This window comes from Musa acuminata, chromosome BXJ3-6, assembly GCF_036884655.1.
Source record: "Musa acuminata AAA Group cultivar baxijiao chromosome BXJ3-6, Cavendish_Baxijiao_AAA, whole genome shotgun sequence".
Taxonomy (NCBI): Eukaryota; Viridiplantae; Streptophyta; class Magnoliopsida; order Zingiberales; family Musaceae; genus Musa; species Musa acuminata.
In genome coordinates, this window is record NC_088354.1 from 7,684,872 (window position 1) to 7,708,019 (window position 23,148).

Genomic DNA, 23,148 nt, shown 5'->3' on the forward strand with positions numbered 1-23,148 from the left:
CATTTAGTAATCTCCATTTACTAATATGAGTATTAAAGAGATCATATCAAAAAATTATTTTTAACCTCGTGTAAATGATACATCGAGAGTTTCATCTTGAAGATCTCTCAAATAATTCTTCGGATCATATTAAGCTAATAAAAACATCAATGATATTTTTTTTTAATAATTATAAATTTATGAGATGAGATAATAATGTGATTGACGTGAATTAGACGAGAAGAAAAGGAAAGCAAACAACTCACAGCTGATAAATCACAAACTTTGACTGGTTCTCCGATATCAGATGGTCAATTGTGTTACTTTCATGGGACGTTGACGATGGACAACTTGGGATAAGTGTCGACTTCAAATTACTTGTCAAGCACGCTATATTCTCTTACTCTGACATCATGCAAGAACAATATGGTGGATTTCAACCTACCAAACTAAAAGTCAATCGACCATCAATCTTCTAACATGACTTGAGGACATTCCGAACTCAACCAGAGAAATCAAACGGGTCAGATAAATACATATATCCAAAAATGATCCGACATTTTTTTTTTTATGATAGAGAGAAATGAAATTGATTCAAAATCCACGAATTTCATCTTACTAAAACCTGAATAAAATTAATTATATAATTATCCAATTCAATCTTGACTCCAGCAATTAGGCTGCTGGATACCAAAGTTGATATCTATCTGAATTAGCTTCTTTGTTGCAATCAAAACCTCCGCCAAAGCGGTAACACTTAATATAATTAAGATCATTCGTTGCCTCGGTTTCTTCAAAAAAGAGTTAATTTTTTTCTTTGGCACAATAATTTAGTTTGCTAAAGAACATTAATTAATGGTACGTACTGCAAAAGACGATCTAACCAGCATTGGTTAAACCGTCCCACCAACGTAGACATTAGTAATGATCACACACACACTGGTCCTCGAGTTACAATTCCAAATCCATGCCACATGATTAGCCATTGGCGCAATCATGTAACCCTAATTGAAGTGTTATTAATCCATGCATACTTTAATCATTTAGGGAACAATCAAAGCGACAGGGTCTGCCTTTTCACTACTGCCATCGATTACAACCAAAGAACACAGAGCCTCTTATTTAATTGAATATTCATTCAGAAAGGACATTGGCCCGATAAATAAGGGAAACTAAACAGGGCCGGGCCACAGGCCCAGAAGGGGAAACTGATGGTTTCTCGATCACATCATAATATATAGCAAACTATATATAAGCTCATGCCAAATACACAAAATCTACTGGAAGCATAATGTGATCCGTCCCATTAGATTCTTCGGCTTCTTGTTTTCCCAGTGTTGAACCCGCGATTAATTACATGAGACTCTCATCTCCATTTCATGGATGAGGGCAGGAACTCGATGACAGACTTCCACAAGACCCTCGAGAATGGAAGACGACACCATCTCCGGAGACATGAGATTAAAACTTAATTGATGAGAATTCAGATTGCTAATGCTTAAAAAGAGAAGAAAAAGATTTGAGGAGATACTTATGTACAAACACGGTTTCCTTCTGGATGTATCCGCAATGAAGACGACACCGAATAATAATAGTTCGGACTCTGCACTTTGGTCCACAGACTAGTCGGTCTAAGATGAACAATCTGTCTACTTGATTGTTTTTATGTTCTCTAATCATTGGTTCCGTGCCAACTTGCACAGCCTACCTACAGGAAATCTTTGGATTACAATAAGAATAGCTTAGCTCCCCATTGAATTGTTTTCAGGATTCCCCAAATGATGAAGCGTAGACCCTTTCTCATCCCCACAACCACCGCGGATCGTTCGAACTGCAGAGATATGGACATGACATGAACAAAACTACACCAACATGCAACTGAGAAAAGTTCGCTCTCCATATTAATATATGGCCATATGCTTCTCTGCAAACGCCAAGTCCAGTATCATTTTACCGAGTATGCCGAGAAGGCAAGGTTGCTGCAACTTCAAGAACAACACAGACTTTTCCTCCGATCCACTTGACAGTTCTGAAGATGATAAGACCCTTTGTTTTAGTTGAGTTCCCTGGCTGCGACTGAACTTGTTCAACACAAGTTGGGTCATTATAGTTTTTCTTTACATGAAAGTATGGGGAAGATTTGGGCCTGCGAACAAGGACAGAGACAGCTTGCACGGTCATACCAACCAGTGATCGGTCCTTCTCAGGCAGTGACGGTGAATGGGGGCCAAACCAACCAGAATGCGCCGAGAAAGCAAGCTGGATTTGGCACTTCCGGTCACTGGCCAAACCCCATTAGACCGAGGTCAGTCCATTGCCTGAGAGAAAGCTACCAACATAAGGTGACAGATGGGTAGACTCCTACATGATCCTATGAAGCCTCTCTCTCTCTCTCTCTCTTTGCTTTTTTGTTCTACCTCTATCAGAAAATGCCGCGAGAGGTGTTAGGTGACGGCCCAAGCAGATGCAATGACTGTGCTTCCTTATTTGATTTGTCTGCTTCCCAGCCCATGTGCTGTCCATTAACAATTCCCCGTGGACAACAGCGACCCCTTGCCAAATCTCTCCTCCGTTCCCTCGCACGCCTTTTAAAGTGCCTGCACCATCGGCATCCACAGGCATTCATCGGCTCTTTTATCATTTGGAGGTGGACAGCAAACGGACTAGTCGTCGCTGCTTTCTTCCTCGCCTCCCCCATCTCTCCCTCTATCAACCTCTCTGTCCCTTCACCATGTTCATTTAGTTGCCGGGAGGGGTACGGAACAGAAACGGTATTCTCATGGGGAACTCTGCATGCACGCCTTTTGCTGCCTCAGGTGGATCCACAAAGGTCATCAACGGCGAGGGCGGACTCGAAGAGTACGTGCAGTCGGTGAGAGCGGCGGAGCTGATGGTAGAGAACCCCGGGCAGTTCGTGTGCAGCTCCAACCATCTCAGCGTCGGGTGCCGGATCCCCGGACTGAAGGCCGACGAGGCGCTCCAGAGACGCCGGGTCTACTTCTTGCTCCCGATGGACATGCTCTTCTCGGTGCTCACCGAGGAGGAGATGGCAGCCCTTTCACGCAGGGCCTCCGCTGCAATGAAGTGGGGGGCGTCCAAGAACAATATCAGGAGGAGGATCTTCCCCGTCCTCAGTGACTTGTGCCTGCTCCCTGCAGAAGCCAAGAAAGTGAACGAGCCCGCCAGGATCAGCAAGAGGATGTCGAGGCAGCGGTCCTGGAAACCGGCACTGGACACCATCGTAGAGGTTCCATGAACGAGTGTCGGCATCAGAACGAATGTGGAGCTTCATATTATTTTGTACATCTTTTGGTTCTCTTATCCTGCACGGATTTGGTTCGAGCTTCCACCCTGACATCTGCAAGATCTTCCTTGAATTATAATGCGCGACTTGGAATAATCTGAAGAGCGAGTCGCCTATGTAATTCTATCTCGCTCCGAACATATATCTACATGTATCTTTTCTTCCTTCTCTTTTGTTGGCTCCACGGAATGATGAGGTAAGATGGTCATTATAAATGCTTCTTGATTCCTCTGGATGGACTTGGACAAGGAGATCGCAGTCCTTATGGCAAAGCCATGTTTTAACCCCAGCTGACTGCAATGGTAATATTTCGTTGCTCGACTGGACAAATGATATCAGCTTTTAACTGTTACCTGACAGGTTGAAATCTTCTGACCAAAGATCTAACTCTGCCTAGTTTAATACACAACTCGTATGAATTGGGTGAGAACAGATCGATTAAAAATGTTACTGAGCATGACTACTCTGAATTATGTTGATTAGCATGGTAAGAACAATAAAGCAATAAGAAAAGCTTGACCAGCTATGGAAAACAAGATCTAGCCCGTAGGCAATGGCGAGACTGTTAGATAGCATGTTTTACCGGAAGGACAGCAGAGCAACATGGCAAATGATTACACGGTATGCATCCAAACAAACTCCCTACAGTTTCAAGAAACAGAGAGGGATCATCACTTTGCCGAGATGAGATGCATCGTGTTATTTTTCTTTTTATTTTCATCATGATGATCAACACCTTGAGGTCATCGTTCCTCATTTTCTTTTGTCTTCAGCAGACGAAGTGAGACGATCACACCACACAACACGCACGATCGTCATTGATCGACTGACAGACCCATATCTACGAGCGAAGACAAAATGGTGTTGTCTGCTTACTGTGACGAGATTCTAATCTGCCTCTCCTTGCAACCCAACTGCACTCAAGGAGGCCTTAGCCCTACGAATTTAACTTGGAAGTCCCACCCCTGGCATTTTTATTTATCTTTTTACTGTCGTAGACTTTGTTTGTAGAGCTGATCCGATATAGAATATTATATAAAGACCTAAAGCTTCTATCTAACACAAAATCACCAGCAGAATCAGTCGAGCTTTAGCCTGAGCGGTTGACCAGAGGAAGAACTAGCACTGTGGTCTGAGCATCAGGGACGACAGAGGTGGTTGTCTGAGAGCAGAGCCACTGCATTTAGTTCTTAGAGTTGGTTTCCCCATCGTTTCTCCAATAATGGATTTATAGGTGGCAACGTACAGAAATCTGAGTGAGAGCAATCCGCTCCTGCCCACAAAGATCAGCGTTACATATGGGGGACATGTGAGCGTGTTCAGGGGAGAGTCAGTGGTTCTATTCATGCCACTAAGCATTGTCTGAAGACTTCCTTAAGATTATAGCCAGAGAGAAAAGAGTAAAGGAACAGAGAAAGGAAGGAAGTGGGGGGAGAAGCTCTCCTATAAAAGCACCTTCCTATCTCCCAGTAATCACGCCCACCTCGAGATTTAAGTTGTCGTGTCATGGCTTCTGGCCTCCGGTTTGCAGTACGTGGTTGTGGATGGCATCTGAGTTCGCTCCATTTATTTTTCTTCTCATGGTTCTTTTTGGGACTTTGGAATCGATGAATTGAGCTAGAGCTCCCCCTGTGTCCAGAAGTGTGTCTTGGGTGGTGGATCGAGCTGCTGTGTCATGGATTCCATCTGCCTATCCCATGGATATATCTTGCTACCGAGGCGTACTAGAGTTGGAGAGAGGGATGGGTAGCTGTGTTTTGAGACAGGCTTATGGCTTGCATGACCCAGGAGCTGCATTACCCATTCCTGATCTTTGTTTGGATTGAAGGGAGCTCTACATCCAGACATTCTTCTTTTCTCCTGTATAGCTGCACATTTTCCAAGTTTTTGACAAGTTCAATGTCTCCGGAAGCAGATTCTACGGTGGAAATCCCTCCTTGTTGCAGGGAGCTGCCCTTGGATGTGATATTCCTGCATGTTCTTGCCTGTTAGATTTCCATCGGATTCTGCATGCTTGTCTTCGGATGCACTTCACCTATTATTTTGCGTATCTATGTATATCATCTAGCACAGCAACAAAGTGCAGAACCTTTTACTTTGTTGTCTTCATGCATGATCTGTACCTTGAATCATCTGATACTAGTTCTGCTTTCTTATCTTTGTATGCTGTATCTTGATGCATGCCTTCCTTTGAGCGCAGATGGAATGGAAACAAGGCAAAGGAACTATATTTGCTGTTCTTCTGTTATTTTCGTTTTTTCCATTTTGTGATGGAAAAATTCGTAGATTGAAGCCTCAAAGTTTGGTAAATCTACAGGCCACAAACTGAGACAGAATGGGATCTTGCAATGAATGGCCTGTCATCAATTCGCCCTCCCAGAGTTTGTACCTCACCGGTGATGCATTTACTTTCCAAGATGGATTGCCGAGCTTCGAAAGGAAATGTAGTAGAAATCTTTACTTCGGGTTAAAGCTTGTGAAGACCGACAGAAACATGTCGTCAATCGTGCAGGGTTTTACTGCCTATCAGTCTCCTTCTTTCGGTTTTGTTTGCATGGAGAGGTACACTCAGAAATGCAACTGTGATTCGAGACATGATGAGCAATCTCTTCCTCCTACAGAAGACAAAAAGAAATGGCAGTAGACCTCTCAATTAGTAAGGAAAATAAAGGGAAAATGATGTTTGTTCATCCGTCCAGTGAGCATGATGGTTTTACTATTTGATATACGTGACATTGAATTCTTTAACATGATTATTCGTTAACCATTCTTCTCCGTGCTTTATTGTATCCGAAAAGCACGTAAAATGGTAAAAATATTATATTATTTATTATTGTACAATGTCGAGATCTTGGATTCTTTTTGTTCTTTGCACCGTACTCGATGATTCTTCCTGATCTTCTATTTTCCTCTTGTTAGTCTCTCCGTGCGTGATGAACTGAGATAGTATGGCTTTCTTTGACGTTTCGACGATGCCACCGAACTTGAATGCGAGCCCAAGAACGGCAGCGGCTTTCCTTTTACTTTCATGGGACGTTGACATTGCATTAGACGAAGGAAAGATCGAGTGTCAACTTCAAATTACTTGTATGCATGTTACACTCTTTTAATTCAACGAAAGAACAATATCGTAGACGTGCGAGGAATTATCTATTTTGGTTAATTTGTATGTCTTGGTGTAGCCCATAGGCGTGCGAGGAATTATCCGCTTTGAACGATGAGGATCGAGCCCGTATGGTTTTGTCATTTTGGAGCATGTAAACTCCAAAAAAAGGTAAGGAAGACCCAACGAACTTACAAACCCTTAGATTCCATGCTACTCAACGAAATGGAATTTGCTCAAAATCCATGAATTCCATCTTACTATAATCTGAATAAAATTAATTACATAATTATCTAAATCAATCTTGTTCAAAATCTGGTTAAGGCGTAGCTGCGGCTACCGAAGTTGATCTCTGAATTAGCGCTAATACTTAATATAATTAAGATCATTCTTTGCCTCGGTTTTCTTTTGACACAAGTAAATTAATCCAAGGCCCCAGGTGAAAATATGGGCATGAACAAATATTTTCTTATATGTGATATATTATTTTTTATCAAAATCTAAAAAATAATACATTGCATAGGATTGGTAAACGTAACCTGAAATTTTGCGTTGGGCTTAGATGGACATATGTCATAGTTTTTATGAAATATTCATCGTGAATTATGTGTCTTTTTTATTTTTGATAAAATTTTCTCATTTTAATAAAAAATATCATTAATCCATGTAATGTTTTTCTGACATTTGAGCTTCTAAATTAATTCAAAATAAGTGATAAATATATGGGAATGAGCAAATATTTCCTAACATGCGATGCATTATTTTATCCAAAATCTAAAAATAATACATCACGCATTGAAACTAGATGAACATATGTCATTGATTTTCTATTTTAGAAATTTTATTTGATATTTTATAAAATATTCATCTTATGAACTGTGTCAATTTTTATTTTTGAAAAACTTTTTTTTTCATTTATATAAAAATATCATTGATCCATGCAATGTTTTTTTATATTTGAGCTTTTAAATTGATTCAAAACAACTGGTAAAAATTTGGCTATGATCTATTTTTTTTATTTTTAAAAAATTATTAGATATTTTTATAAAATATTTAGCTTGTGAATTTTGTGTCATTCTTTATTTTTGGTAACTTTTCATTTTTCACATAGATATCATGAATCCATACAATATTTGTTGATATTTGAGCTTATAAATTGATCTTAAACAACTAGAAAAAAATTAGGACTGAGCAAATATTTCCTATTATGTGATGTCGTATTTTTCGCTCAAAATCCAAAAACTGCATCATATAGAAGGACTAGTCAAAATGATATGAACTTTTTAAAAAAGGTTTGCATCGAACATAGATGGATCTATGTCATAGATTTTCTATTTTAGGAAATTTATTCTATATTTTTATGAAATATTTATTTCGTGAACTATGTGTCATTTTCTATTTTTGACTAATTTTTTTCTTGTTTCCAAGAAATATCATGGATCCAAATAATGTTTTGAGCATCTAAATTCATTCAAAACACCTTAGTATAAATTTAGGTGTGTGCAAATATTTTTTAATATGCGATGCATTATTTTTGATCAAAATCCAAAAACAATGCATGGTATAGAATTATTGATCAAAATGAAATATTTATTTGATATTCAAAAACTACTAATTTTCTATTATAGGAAATTTATTTGATATTTTCAAGAAATATCTAGCTTGTCAACTATGTGCCAATTTTCATTTCTTCCCAACCTTTTCCTATTTTTATATAAATATCATAGATCTATATAATACTTTTTGACATTTGAGCTTCTAAATTGATTCAAAACATTTGGTAAAAATATGGGCAAGCATAAATATTTTCTAATATACGATGCACTACTTTTGGTCAGATAAAAAATAGTCTATTTTAAGATATTTTTAGGCTCTATAAATAAATAGATCCTTAAGCATCTCAGATATTTGCACATAAAGATTCATTTATTTAGTTCATCAAAAGAGGCTAAGTCTCTCCAAGACATTGCTCGTAGGAGGAATAAATCTTTGGGTAGAAGTCTTGGCTAATTCCCAAACATAGGTATCGGATTTTATATTAAAAATATACTTATGTACCTTCTTAAACCTTTTTTTAAATTTATCATTTCAATATTTATTATTTTTAATTAGATTTATGTTTTTTTTACAAAACAATTTAGTAAAATCTTGATAGATTTTGATTAAGGAATTATTGAAGAATTTTTCAAAATAAATTATTTTTTTGTTTGTATTGTGTTGTCGTAATGCTCTTTTACAATTATAACTTTGCATTTGATGTACATAGGGATTAACTTCTCAATCATATTCTTGTTTGTCGATTAAAAATAAAGGTAGGATAAAACAAAATTGGATATTGAGCTATTTATTCCCATGCTAAAGTAGGGACTTTGCCCAGGTATTTAATTGATGAAGTCATGTTAGAAAATATCTGAAAGTAAAATTTCAACTTTCAAGAATTTTTTTGGTTCCTTTTATATTTCAATCTTTACTTGAAATAAGTGTGGCATCTTTGATTTCACTTTAACAGAGTAGTTATTCCACCTTTAATAGTCTTATAATGATGTGTAAACAGTAGCCACTGGATTCTCATTATTTTGTTTCTTCTACTATGAGTTTTAATGAACTCAAATTATTCAGTTTGTTTATTAATTATATTGGAAAGGATCAATTTTTTTTAATGAAATTCTCTTTTACTTTTCCTTTTGTGAGTATAATATGTTAACATATACTTCATCTCCACAGCCACTCATTTATATTTGCAGAGAGCTACCACTGCCTCTTTTTCATTTGTTTAAACTAATTCACAATCTAATAATAAACCATGACTAGTTGAGAGCCTAGCTTTAATTTTCAAAATGCATTTGTTTGATCATAGATTTCATTTTTTTTCTTGTATTTAATATTTCTTATATTGTATATCGAATCGTTTATAATAGCTTTTAACTGAATAATATTTATTATTGTATGATTTCATATTATAATGTCAAATGTTCTATGTGTATATATATATACACACACAAGAAAAGGAAAAGAAAAAGAGAGGTCTTCAAATGTAAGAGCTATAAACATATCCATCACATTTTTACCATTTTCAAAATTTCCATATATGATAATATTATGTTTACCAAAATTATAAGAAGAGATAAGAAAACAAACCTCTTTTATTTTCATCTTCAATTGAGTTGTTTCTGTGCTTACTCGATTGGCTGAATGAGATGAAGTTAAGTGTATATAAGATTGTACTCGTATGAGAAATAATACTAGTTGAATCTTAGGATAAAACTATTTACTAATTTTCATACATGGGATCGAGATTTTACCTTAATATTGTGTTTATATGCTTCTGGATTCTTTCTTAAATTCTACCTTTTGATTTATTATTTTAGTATTCCTTAGATTCCCTGATTAGATTATTATTATTATTATTTCTTCACCTCCCCATTGGATTTTTTTGCTCATTCCCCGTTATTTTTATGTACAAACCCTTCTCTCTATAAATGGAGTTGTAAAGCTGAGATCGAAGATCGATCTACTAAGATATGGGCGGATCGGATATTAATAGTAGTTATTATTTTTTATATTTTGAAAAAAAAAAATATTTAGATTGAACATATTTTCCACTATGCAAATTTAATATTTTTAATTTAATAACAAAAGTAGTGACACGCTTTGTGCTGAGAGAATTAATGGCCTATAAGATCATATCAAAAAATCGGAAATAAAATTCTCAATGGATTTAGTTCATAAATTATGTTTTAATATTTAATTCATTCCCAAAGTTATTTAAACTTGTCCATGCATCTTCAAATCTTTCGACAAGGAAAATTTTATTATATTTACTATTTTCTCTAGGGAAAATTCTACTTAGCTATTTAAACTTGTTTAATATTTAATTCATTCCCAAAGTTATTTAAACTTGTTCATGCATCTTCAAATCTTTCGGCAAGGAAAATTTTATTATATTTACTATTTTCTCTAGGGAAAATTCTACTTAGCTTCGAATCATTCCCTTCCACTAGATTATGAAAATTCTTTTTTATGATATTATTCATAAATTTTATTTTTTAATATAAAATTATAATTTATTATTAAACTTGTGATCCATTGGTTCAGGAAATGAAGCAACAGCATGAGAATTATGACATATATGATCCTGGGATGTTTATGGTTGGTTTTGGTTACTATTTTAAATTTTTTCTATTGATTTGGTGCCCATCATATTTTTGGAGTCTTACGTTAGATTGATTTAGAAATTCATGAGTAAAAGATCTTATGTTAGGCTTATATATTAATTTTTGACTTTTTTTTTAGGCAGATTATTGGTGTACTTTTAATGATAAAAATATTGTTAACTCATAATTGTGGTTTTATTATAAAATGTTAAGATCTTGGGATATTTGATATGTTAGTTTGGTATATGCATAAATTGGATGATCATAACATCAAATTATTAATTATTTATAATTTAACATAGGTTTCAGGATACTGAGTGAAATAGGTAAAACCTAATTTAGTAGATCAATAGTATCATACTCAATAAAGGGGTTATAAATCCATGAACTTAAGGGCTAATTACATATTATCTCTATAATTAGCTACGTTAGCATCCCAGTTCCTATACTTTCAAATGTTATATTAGGATTGAAACATTAAGATCTCTAGAGTTAAAAAAATAATTTCATAAGATTAAAAAAGTTTTATTAGAGTAAATAAGTTAAATATTTTATTTTCGTAAGTATATGAATCTCAATATAACTTTTAAAAAATATATGGATCGAAATGTTAAAAATAATTAATTATAAGAGATAATCAGTAATTAGGCCTAAACTTGATATTGGTAAAAAAATATCACTACAAAAAAAAAAAAAAAATAGTTGAGTCATGCAGCCCTGTGGACCTTCATAATGATCCTCTCACTGAAACTAAATAAATAAAAAGAATACAAAAAAATTATTCTTATATGCTTAAAGAAAACTCAATTTAAACACTCATTATATCACATATAACAAATCCTAAAACTAGTACAATTAGGACTTCGCTAGCCCTGTCAAATTTTATTGAAACCCTAACTGCACTATGATAAAAGTTATTGTAGATATTTGTTTGATGATATGCTAATGGCATTTGAATGCTTCCTTTGCATGTTTGTTCATCTTTTGCTTAGTATACAACATTTAACTTAGTCATGACTATATAATTGCCTTTTTTATGGGAATATATCTGTTGATAGACATTGTTGGACTCAGTGACTAAAAAAGTTTGTAAATCTATGACATTGTTGAACTTAGTGACTAAATAAGTTGTGAGACATTACAAATAAATGATAGCATGTTTCTTGTTTCTATTTAACTTTGTAAATCACACCATGTAATAGTATATTTTATTTTTCTCAATTGATTTTTCTTTAGCCTATAGAACCTACTTCGTACTCATTTTATCTTATATTTTTTTCTTGATAGAGAATTAAAATAATTATTGAAAACAAGACAATTTTATGGAAAGGATACCCGAAGACATTATTCACTTTGAAATCCTCCAATGGCTTCCCTACAAGACCCTCTTGAGGTTCAAGTGTGTTTGTAAGAGGTGGCTTCAGCTCATCACGTTCGACCTTGTATTTGCACAGCAACACTTAAAACACAATGGATCATTCGGCTTCATATATATGAATGATCAAAAAATTGAATTTCAACCTATCAATGTCCTTGGAAAACTTGATATTTGCAAACCTATGTCATCTTTCTTTCCCGATGACATCGAGGTTGACGCGATTATTACAGTTACTAATGGACTCGTCTTATTAAAGCTGCAAGGATTGACTCCCTCCAATAATAAAATATATTATGTATGGAATCTAATGACTAACGAAGGTCATGCCATCCCTGAATGCTCCAAAAATAAGGTTCTTGGATTGGCTTTTGAGCCATGGGCTACTCCGACTAATTATAAATTAGTAAATCTTTTTGAAGAATATTTACAGGGATTTCTTAAGTTTACATTCAATATATACTCTTCAGATATTGGGCAATGGAGGATGTCTAATCGGGAGGTTATCCTCTCGTTTAAACGTTATGATATACCAGTTCCGTCGAATATGTTGTACAAAGGAGGTGTCATGTACTGGAACCTTTCTCCCTATGTATTATGGTATAATCTCAATGAAAACAGCGCAGGCTATATGTTGTTACCAGCATTGAAAAAGACAGTGTTTCGATTAATTGGGATGACAGACGAAGGGTGTTTGACAATCATTCAACCGAATCCCATTGATGAAAACTTGGTATGGATAATGGACAATGATGGAAAATGGGTCAAGAGGTATACCTTCTCATATAAAAGAAGATACTATAAGATTGACTGCTTCCACTTTATACTGCCATTTATGGGAGGAGATCGGATATATATGGTGGTGACGGATGAATCCCTGCGTTGGAAGAACATGCTGTGTTATCACAGCATGACGACCGGGGAGATTGTAACGATCGGTGAGTTGAAGAGTTTTCATTCTGCAACCTTGTACACATTGTTGAACTACAATATCTTGACTCGGATGGGTGGCGTACAAAACTGAGTGAAGCGAAGCATATCTCAGCAGTTTCTATTTTGTAAGTGATGCAAATACAATTAATATGTATATACATATTGTGTTGGCTATATATGTTGATCAATTTTGCAAACCTACCTCGAAGAATTTTATAGCTAATAAATCAAAGTGAACCACTCGACAACATCTGTTTGTTCACCGTCCTCATTCGACGTCAAGAACAAACATCTTTTCTTTTTGTGCCTGTCAATGTGTACAGGAAGATGATCTTATGGTGAAGGGTGATATTGCATAGTGGATTAGACCCTCAAGATTAAATTATAATAGCTGTAGTTTAGAATTAAGATGTAATAGGTGGCACAGCGCCCTTGAAATCATCCCACGATCAAGAAGAGAACACAACATCAGAAAAACCAACGCAGGCGTCTGAGGAGAAGCTGCATGGCAGCCCTTCCTCTCTTCGGCAGAGAGCGGGAGAAGGAGAGATCAAAGAGCGAAGAAGAAGAAAAGAAGAGAGAGAAGAAGGATATTTTTTCCTTCTTCTTTTCTTCTCGTCCTTGATGTTCGACAGGCAGATCTTTTTCGATTTCTTGGGTGTGCAATGTCAAGATCTTGGATTCTTTTCCATGCATTTTTCTTATTTATATTGTATATTCCTTTTTTTCTATTTTAATAATTTTATGTAATTGCACGAATCAACCCATTGAAAGTATGTGTCCGTTAGAATAATACCCACTCGAGGTCTCTTTTAAGACACTTTTAGACTCATCTTAGATAAACATACTTAAATATATTTTTTTATATTTTAAATTATATTATTTATTTTTATTTATTTAGTTCGTTGAAAGAGATCAAGTCTCATCTCTCCAAGATATTGCTTGTTAAAGGAGTAACTGATAGAATGAGATAATGAAAATGAAATTATAAGGATAAAGCAAAAGGCACACTTCAAGTAGTATAATGTGAAGTCTATTTATACATAGTGAAAGAGGATATTTCTTTAACTGAGCAGAGAGATTTCCTCATGCAATTGAGGAAATCTCATCTGCTATGCAGTTGAGGATATCTCTCTTTTATCAGAGAAAATCTCTCTGTTATCATGCCCCCGCAAGATCGAGCTCCTGTCAAGGATACCGATCTTGGATCGATGAAACAAAAATAGTTTGCGGGCTAGAGGCTTCGTGAGTGAGTCTGCAAGTTGATCAGCCGCATGGACATGAGAGACACGAAGTTGATGTCTGACAACTTGATCTCGCACGAAGTGAAAGTCGATGGCGATGTGTTTCATGCGCGAGTGGAACACTGGATTGGCACATAAGTAGGTAGCTCCAACATTGTCACAATATATTGTGGGAGTATGAGTAAAGCTAACTTTGAGTTCTTTGAGAAGATTTGTGATCCAGTTGAGTTCAGCAGCAGTGGTAGCAATAGCACGATATTCAGCTTCAGTTGTAGACTGAGCTACTGTCTTTTGCTTCTTAGAACTCCAGCTGATTGGATTAGACCCAAGAAAGATGACATACCCTGACGTGGAGGTTCTATCATCAAAGTTTCCCGCCCAATCAGCATCAGCAAAGGCATGGAGATGAAGTTAGAGTGGTTTTGCGGAGAAAGAGACCATGATTAAGGGTCCCTTTAAGATATCGCAAAATTCGTTTAACCGCAGACCAATGTATAGCAGAAGGTTGGTGCATGTATTGAGACAATTTATTGACTGCAAATGAGATATCTGGACGGGTGAGAGCCAAGTATTGTAAGGAGCCTAGTACTTGCCGGTATTGAGTTGAGTCTGTGGTAGAGCTGCCATCACATAATTTGAGTGATTCACCAGTAGAGAGAGGAGTAGCAACTACTTTCGCATCCTGCATATTTGTCTTTGATAATAAGTCTTGAATATACTTTCTTTGAGAGAGGAAGAGACCGGAAGATGTAAATGTTGCTTCCATTCCCAGAAAGTAGCTCAATGGTCCTAAGTCTTTGAGGGAGAATCGATCAGCCAATTGATTTAAAAATGTCTGAACCTCCAAGGGATCATTGCCGGTAACAATAATATCATCTACATGAACTAGAAGATATATTGTATTGCCATGATGTTGTCGGAGGAATAGAGAGGTGTCAGACTTGGAGTTGATGAAGCCAATTGATAGCAGAAACGATCCAAGTTCAGTATACCAAGCTCTGGGAGCTTGACGGAGACCATAAATGGCTTTTTGTAATTTACAAACATGTCTCGGATACTGGTGATGAACAAAGCCAGGGGGTTGCTGCATAAAGACATCTTCAGTTAGAGTCCCCTGTAAAAAAGCATTGTTAACGTCCAGTTGTCGTAAGTTCCAACCTCTGGAGATGGCCAAACTTAGAATAAGCCGAATTGTTGTGGGTTTAACTACAGGACTAAAAGTCTCTGTAAAATCAACTCCAGGTCGTTGATGAAACCCTTTGGCTACTAATCGTGCTTTATATCGAGCAACGGACCCGTCGGGGTTTCGCTTAATTCGGAATACCCATTTACACCCAGAAGGTCCTCTCGGAAGCAGTGAGGATAATGTTGCCGGAGTCGAGGACAGCGGTGGCAGAGGCGTTGGAGGAAGAAGGCCAGGAGCTGGTCGATGGACCAGCGCGCGGAAGCAGAGCAGATCTGGAGTAGAGGGTTAGTGACGGGGCGCTGGCGGCGATGAAAGGTGGGAAGTGAGAGGTGGATGACTGCGGTGGTTTGATGATGATGCAGCAACAGCTTCCATGGCCTGCCGTGAAGCTGATGGGTGAGGTTGAAAGACTCAAGGAGGAGAACGCCGCTCTGATACCATGATAGAATGAGATAATGAAAATGAAATTATAAGGATAAAGCAAAAGGCACACTTCAAGTAGTATAATGTGAAGTCTATTTATACATAGTGAAAGAGGATATTTCTTTAACTGAGCAGAGAGATTTCCTCATGCAGTTGAGGAAATCTCATCTGCTATGCAGTTGAGGATATCTCTCTTTTATCAGAGAAAATCTCTCTGTTATCAGTAACTCTAACTGAATCTTTGGGTAGATATCTTGACTAACTCATGCATTCTTAAACCTTTTTTTATATTTATTATTTTAGTTAGATTCATGAATTTTTTTCCCAAACAATTTAGGGTAAAATCTCGATGGATTTTGATTAAGGAATTATTGAAGAACTTTTCAAAATAAATTATTATTTTTTGTTTGCATTGTGTTGCCATACTCTTTCATGATTATAAATTTGCATTTGATGTACAGAGGGATTAACTTGTTCAATTGTGTTGTTTCATTTCTTGTACTTGCTCAATTGGCTAAAAGAGATTAAGTTAAGTCTATCTACGATCATACTCATACTCATACTCATAGGAGAAATAAGATTAGTTGAACCTTAGGATAAAATTATTTACTAATATTGTGTTTATATGTTTCTGGATTCTTTCTTCCTTAAATTTAACCTTTTGATTTATTATTTTAGTATTCCTTAGATTCCTTGATTAGATCATATACTTTTTCTTTTTTTTTGCTCCATTTTAGATTTTTTTGCTCATTGTATTTATGTATAAACCCTTTTCTCTATAAATGAAGTTGTAAAGCGATCGAAGATTGATCTACTAAGATGTGAGCGGATCGGATATTAATTTATTTGATATTAATTTATTTGATCACATGAACCCTTCATTTTTTTTTTATTTGATCACATGAAAAAATAAACATGCAAACGAAGCATTCGAATGCCATGAACCCTTTACTGTTTTTTCACTATATTGTAGCTATTTATTTGATCACGACTACATAATTGTTTTTTTTGTGGGAATATATCGGTTGATAGACATTGTTGAACTCATTGGCTAAACAAGTTTGTAAATCTGTAACATTCTTGAACTCAGTAACATTGTCAATTAGTGACATTGTTGATAGACATTGTTGAACTTAGTGACTAAATAAGTTGATAAACATTGCAAATAAATGATAGCATGCATATCAACGCACAACAAAGCGGCAGTATTTCTCTGTTGCTCTCCTGGCATTTGACCACAATTAATTGCCACTATATCTTCTATGTGTTCAGTTAATTGTTTGAATCCGGATGCTGCAACCTGGCACCCTTCATCGACAAAACTAAAAATAAATCTACCAATAAGTGCCGTCCATTATAAAACTTCTGCATTTACAACACACTTTGCATATTAGGTTCTAAAGGAAAAAAGGGTGAATTCAGTTTTTCCACCTATAGTACAAAGATGAGCTCAGCCTTCTCGCCAAATGTTACACGAACAGACGATCATCATCAATCTTGATGAAGATTCTGTGCTGGTGGAGCAAATCTGGCATCTGCCGCCAACACCACATTGTCATCTGCAAAGAGTGCTTTAATAAACCAAGGGGTTTTCAGCAGTCGGCGTCCTGTCATTTGAGGATAGACATCCTCGAGGAAATAGTATGTATGACCCGCAATCATGCCCTGCAGTAAGAACCACATATAATCAGCTCAGAGATGCCAAAAAGATACATCGTAAGAATGGCAACACAACCATATGGCAAATCACAGATCAAACGATGCAAGTGGTCACCTACAACTTTTGTAAATCTCAGATTAAGCACAATATAATTTAGTTGGGCCAACAAATCTATTTTATAGTTTCCACCTTGAAAAAGGTGAACCAAGAAACCAAACCTAGCGAATCCAATGGTCGAATAAAATACCAAAAAATTGAGATTTTGGAAGTTGACTCTGTGAACTTTTCGCTAAGCATGTGTAAAACCACCAATGAGGATCAAATCTCAAAGTGTGTTTTTCTGTTGTTTTTGTGCATAAACACAGGGTGATAAGTTTCAACTTTCAACTGTCAGCATCACATAAGTTGCAACAACCTTTGACTGATTCAACTAAATGTTCTAACAAGCATCATATATTTAGAGTCTAAATTCTTAAATTAGACTATTAATAATTACCAAACCAAACCACATACCCGACAAGACAGTGACCAACCAAAGGCAGCAAAAGGTCATGGACTAAAAACTGAGCACGTCACTGCCACCTAAGTAGAGTAACCCTTGCCCAGTTTAACAAAATTGGGACCACCATCACCCATGACAGTCATTTACCAGAATGCAAGTCCACAATTACCACCATATCGATTATCTAGACAGCAGACCTTCCAAGGACATTATTCAGAAATATGGAATTCATGGATTAACTAAAGTATAACATTTATTTATCTGAATGTCAGCTATGCAATACTTATATCTTCAACCGCTTACCAGAAGATCCACCCATGCGTTGCTGCCAACAAGAACAGAGAACCCCAGAAGAACCTATAACAGGGAAACTGTAAACATTTAGATGACTTTTTCAAACATTGTTACTACTAAATCCAGCTGGTAGAACACAGATGTTAAGCACTCATAATTAGCTGAACATCTATTGAAAATAAGAAACAATTAATTTTCATTTTGATGCCTGTGCAGACACCCTGTACAAAGAGACATGATGTTCATGACAAATTTCATTATTAGAAAGCCAAATTTACAGTCATGCAGTACAAAGAGACATGCTGCTAGAAAAAGGGCCATAACAAAGTAATCCTTGTCAAATACACAATATCAAACAAACTGAAAGTCTTAGAAAGCCTTTTCCCTCCTAACAACATTTCACTGTGAGATTCTTTTTTGGAAGTGTCAGAAATATATGCAACCCTCCCAATTTCTTTTCAGAAATTACTAAGTAGAGAAGAGGACATCACAAAAATAGTATAGAGTAATAATCAGAAATATATGCAACCCTTCCGATTTCTTTTCAGAATGCACTATCAAGAGAAGAGAATATCACATTAATACTAGAATTAAGATACATAAGTTAAAAATTAAATAAGTTGGCTAATTAAGAAAAGAAATAATTCAATAAAAGCTCATGTTGAGCTTGGCTGAGCGAGAAAATTCAACGATGCCACTCACCCATGGTAGATAAGCAGCAGTAAAAGTGAAAAGACCCAAGAAACTCATGGGAATAAAAGGATTATGCTTGCTCCAAACATAGACCTGCAAATTTCAATATAAAGAGAGACAGAAGGTTAATCAAGGTTTTAGCTATCACACACGGAATAAGAAATAATAATATTCAACAACTGACCATCATGAACGTCAAAGAATTGCTCAGGAAGAAAAACTTTGCAAAAGTCTCAGACACATACGGTATCATCCCACCAATTAAAACAATCCCAGTCAACACAGTTGCACCAAATAAAAGCATGAAGAAAAAATCAGCTGTCCGGCCCCTGAATGAGTTATCCTCAAGCAACTTGCAGTATCGAGCCAGAAAAAACATATGGAATAGGAAGTCAAAGTCTGTCAAATTTCAACAAATAAACACCAATGAGAGATACAGCATATAATGAATGCTTCTGGTTAAAATTGCCTCAACAGAAAACTAAATGGTTAATAAGAAGAATAAAAACTATTGAATGGAAGTCAACACTTAGCAACAAGAACCACAAAAATAATGCACCAAAGGAAAGGATTATTGGTGCATTTGTATGCTTGTTTTGACTTGCCAAGCCACTGTAGTGATTTTTTTCTCAAATATTTTCAAACAGAATCATACCTAATTGCTATCACAAGTTCTTTTTTGGAGAAAATATAAACAACATACAAGTATTTTCTTTTTACATTTTCTTCATCAACTGTATCGACAAATAAATAGCAGCAGTGTCTCAAGAAAAAAAGGAAAAAAAGTATGGCACTGCTGTTTTTATAGGATGGTAGCAAAAAACTTATCGGACAATTAGACATACTAATAGTTTCTGACACTTCATCAAGCATACTAATTATAAAGGCATGTCATACTACGGCACACGGGCGGTATGTACCGGTACAGGCAGTACATGTTAGTTTGTCAGTATGCCCTATCATACCATGTGTCAGTATATCGGTACGATTTGATATGTACCATATCAATGATTGGTCGATATACCTGTATGGACCAATAAAGTGAACCATGCTAGTTATCCAAGATACTATGATCTCCCACACTCAGGCAAACTTCAATAGAGATATTATCAATTCCTTTGATATATAGTCAATGTACTTCTAACTACACTGTCAGGAGAACTATCATCTTTTATGCCTAATTGGGTGGAGATGCTAGTTAAATATTATTCATCATAATTTATAACTGCAAAATAAAAGTCAACTTTTGTAGTATATATTATCATACATATATACATTGTTACATTCATGTTGTTATTTCCATTTTTAAAAAAATCAATTTTCTTTGTTTCATATGCATCATAGCTTAGATATGCTAACATAATAATACTTTATAATTTTTTGAAACCAGGAATTACCAAATTGGAACTTGGATTTTTTTAGCTGAAACACATGTTTTGTTAATAATCGATCAGAAACCTTTGAACTGTAACACACTAATAAATGAGAAAAGACTGCAAGATGATACACTTTGACTTTTTTTCATAAAAATATAAAACAAAATAGCTTAATTCTTCTAGCCAACACATACAATGTGCCGAGAATGGACTTATTTATTCAACTTTCAAGTGTGGCCTAAATGAAAAAAAAATCAATTGTTTATTCAAACTTAACAGTGAACAACCTGACTAGCATGCTTTGAAAGACATGAACCAAGAAATGACCAACAAAATGATAGCAAATGTAGAGGCTTCTAAGGCTTATTTGATGACTATATGGTCACACCAAACGAAAGATTACGGCATCAGTACCTGAGATTTTTTGTCAACATTGGACTCTCCTTGGTACCAGCATAAAATTAACATATGAGGGAATTTAACCAGAATCTAGTTTTCATACACAGCAAAGAGCCAGATAATCCATTAGCTTTGTGTGACAAGCATTAGATGAAGCTAACATAATTTCATCAAAAACTAGCAACAGAAACAAGCTAGAACAACATGAGAAAGCAAAAACTTCTAGGGGGATATCCATCCTAGTGACAATCTCGCTCAAGCATGCTTAACTTTGAAGTTGCGATAGAATATAGTACATCGGTGCTGGATGATCAAACCCAAGATATTTTGCTGGGGATTGAATTGTGAGAAAAATCAACTTGATACAACAACCAGCGCTCCTTCTAACATTTGACAGATGTTCCCAATCTATCTCCACATGTTCATAAGGAGTCTCAATCTAAACACTTCACATTATGAGTACACCTTCCTTCCATAAATGTCTAGAAAGTAGCATCCAGGACTCCAAATGGATGACTCTGTATAATCTCATTATTAATAAATCAAAATTTTCTAGCATATTGAGAAATTGGGAGATGGCTCGGTCACAGCGGCATGTAACTGCTACTCAATAGTAACATGCGAGTTTTTAGAGTAGCCCCTACCGACCATAATTCGTTCATCAAGGGTTCCATACATAACGGAGAAAATAAAACCAGCAGGCTCCAAGACCAAATAAAAGATATTTCTGAAAATGATCTTGTTTTTTCGTGTCAGAATGATCTTTCCCGATGTACATGAAAGATCATTCTGATACGAAAAAACAAGATCACAAGAATGTGACAGAATTCAAAAGCTTTATCGTAACCCATTTTTCCGAAGCACATAAAAGATCATTCTGAAACGAAAAAACAAGATTCCAAGATTGTGACAGAACTCAATACTTATTCGTTACCCATTTTCCCGAAGTACAAGAAGTTCGTGACCAGCCGCCAAATCTCATACTGCTGCAAGACGAGCTTGGGATTCAGATACAAACTGTATGGCGATAGTATCTGAGAAAACAATCAATTCAAGCATCCATCAAACGAGTACCCCGTCAACCTAAGAATATATGATGGACAACCTAATAAAGAAGGCATACAAGTGCCAACCATTCGAAACTCCTTCCAAGAAATCGCTAATATTCAAGAACGAAAGGGGTGCGAGAAGCATCGACAAGCAACAATGAATCTTGAACCCTAACCCTTCACCGAACGGAGAGATCGGAGGAAGAAGAAAAATAAGAAGAAGAAAAGATACCTCGATCGAGCACCCGAGGGTAGTGGCGACGGCCGCAGTGAGGTACGATCTCGTGATGAGGGGCATCTGCTGGTACCATTCCTCCACCGCTTGCGCCATTTCCAAAAACACCGAGTCGGAACCCAACAGAGAAGGTGGGAAGGAACGCACGCCTCGCAATCCACAAGCCAAGAAGCCAAAACCCAATCGTGAAATTGGTTGAGGGTGAGAGACGCGTTGAAGTACCACAAGGTGGACCGGATCGAGTTGGTAGCGAACCACATTAAATATGTCCATGGCAACGGCGTTGCCAGAGACACGTGGAACCCATCAAAGGAGTGCTAGTGAAACTTAATCAGGTTGGATCGAGTCGGTTGCTTCTTGAACCGAACACATCGACTCTCTCTCTCTCCCTCTCTCGCACAACAATGCTACTTAATCGAGATACTTAATTTCAGAGAATAGTGGACTCTGATACTTATATCAATGATTACACTCAAACACCACTTTACTTATACCACCCCAATAGTTGAATCAGAAAACCCATGCACTAGTGTATCGAGTGATACATCAGGGTATACCGAGTGGTACATCTTATACCGAATAATTTAATATATTTTCTTTATTACTGTAACACTATAGCACTACTACAATATAGTACTGTAACAATGTAGTAATACTATAATGTAATTCTGTAGCACTATAATGATATCGGATGGTCCGTGTACCAGTATGCTGTCGGATCGGTATATACCATCCTGAGCGGTATAATTTGGTACTGCATACCATACTTCACACTATTCTAACTTCGTTGCAAGAGAAATAGATAGCCTGGCATCAAGTAACATAGAAAGAAAGGAAGCAATGATGCACTCTAACCTGCGAACTACAAGAGCAAGCCAAGCACCTTTCCTAGAATGAATTGAACCGACTCACTACTTGGGGCTGTACTTCAGCAGAGTTGCAGAAGCCAAAGTGCGTTAGCTTATGTTTATTTCAGGCTCTGGCTAATGTGAGTTTGCCGATGTAAGAACCAAAAAAACAAATAATAAGCAGAATGCAGGTAAAGCAGAGTCGAAGCTAGCCGTAATAGGTGTTGTTACCCAAAAGAACTCACTATCGGCACACAGAACATTGCTGGTTGGAATCAATCAGCAGTCTTGTCACTCAATTATATTATAGGATAACTCTCCAATTCAATTCTTAAAGCAATTCGGGTTATGCATTTGATTCCGAAAGACCAGATGAAATAGCTCCTCATAC

The 23,148-nt window shown here is 36.3% G+C and overlaps 2 protein-coding genes across 2 annotated transcripts; one reads left to right on the forward strand and one right to left on the reverse strand.

Annotated features, from left to right (window-relative positions):
* The first annotated feature begins 2,587 nt into the window (after positions 1 to 2,587).
* On the forward strand, positions 2,588 to 3,498 carry LOC103987386 (uncharacterized). Its single transcript, XM_009405679.3, has one exon. The coding sequence runs from the start codon at positions 2,759 to 2,761 to the stop codon at positions 3,233 to 3,235; it is 477 nt and encodes a 158-aa protein (XP_009403954.1). The 5' UTR covers positions 2,588 to 2,758; the 3' UTR covers positions 3,236 to 3,498.
* A 13,387-nt stretch (positions 3,499 to 16,885) lies between these two features.
* LOC135639872 (derlin-2.2-like) lies at positions 16,886 to 22,226 on the reverse strand. The gene is made up of 6 exons (XM_065153854.1): positions 21,907 to 22,226; positions 21,560 to 21,659; positions 19,035 to 19,249; positions 18,860 to 18,943; positions 18,167 to 18,220; positions 16,886 to 17,366 (listed from the first exon to the last, which is right to left on the reverse strand). Exons 1-6 carry the CDS (start codon positions 22,180 to 22,182, stop codon positions 17,193 to 17,195), a joined length of 903 nt encoding a protein of 300 aa, XP_065009926.1. The 5' UTR covers positions 22,183 to 22,226; the 3' UTR covers positions 16,886 to 17,192.
* Between the last annotated feature and the right edge of the window lie 922 nt (positions 22,227 to 23,148).

Excerpts from the sequence above, each read along its gene's own strand:
- LOC135639872 (XM_065153854.1), bottom strand. The coding sequence starts at position 22,182 with ATGGACATATTTAATGTGGTTCGCTACCAACTCGATCCGGTCCACCTT. Across the intron at positions 21,660-21,906 it reads CCCTCGGGTGCTCGATCGAG|ATACTATCGCCATACAGTTT; the intron begins GTATCTTTTCTT and ends TTGTTTTCTCAG. Across the intron at positions 17,367-18,166 it reads ACGCATGGGTGGATCTTCTG|GGCATGATTGCGGGTCATAC; the intron begins GTAAGCGGTTGA and ends TTCTTACTGCAG.
- LOC103987386 (XM_009405679.3), top strand. The coding sequence starts at position 2,759 with ATGGGGAACTCTGCATGCACGCCTTTTGCTGCCTCAGGTGGATCCACA.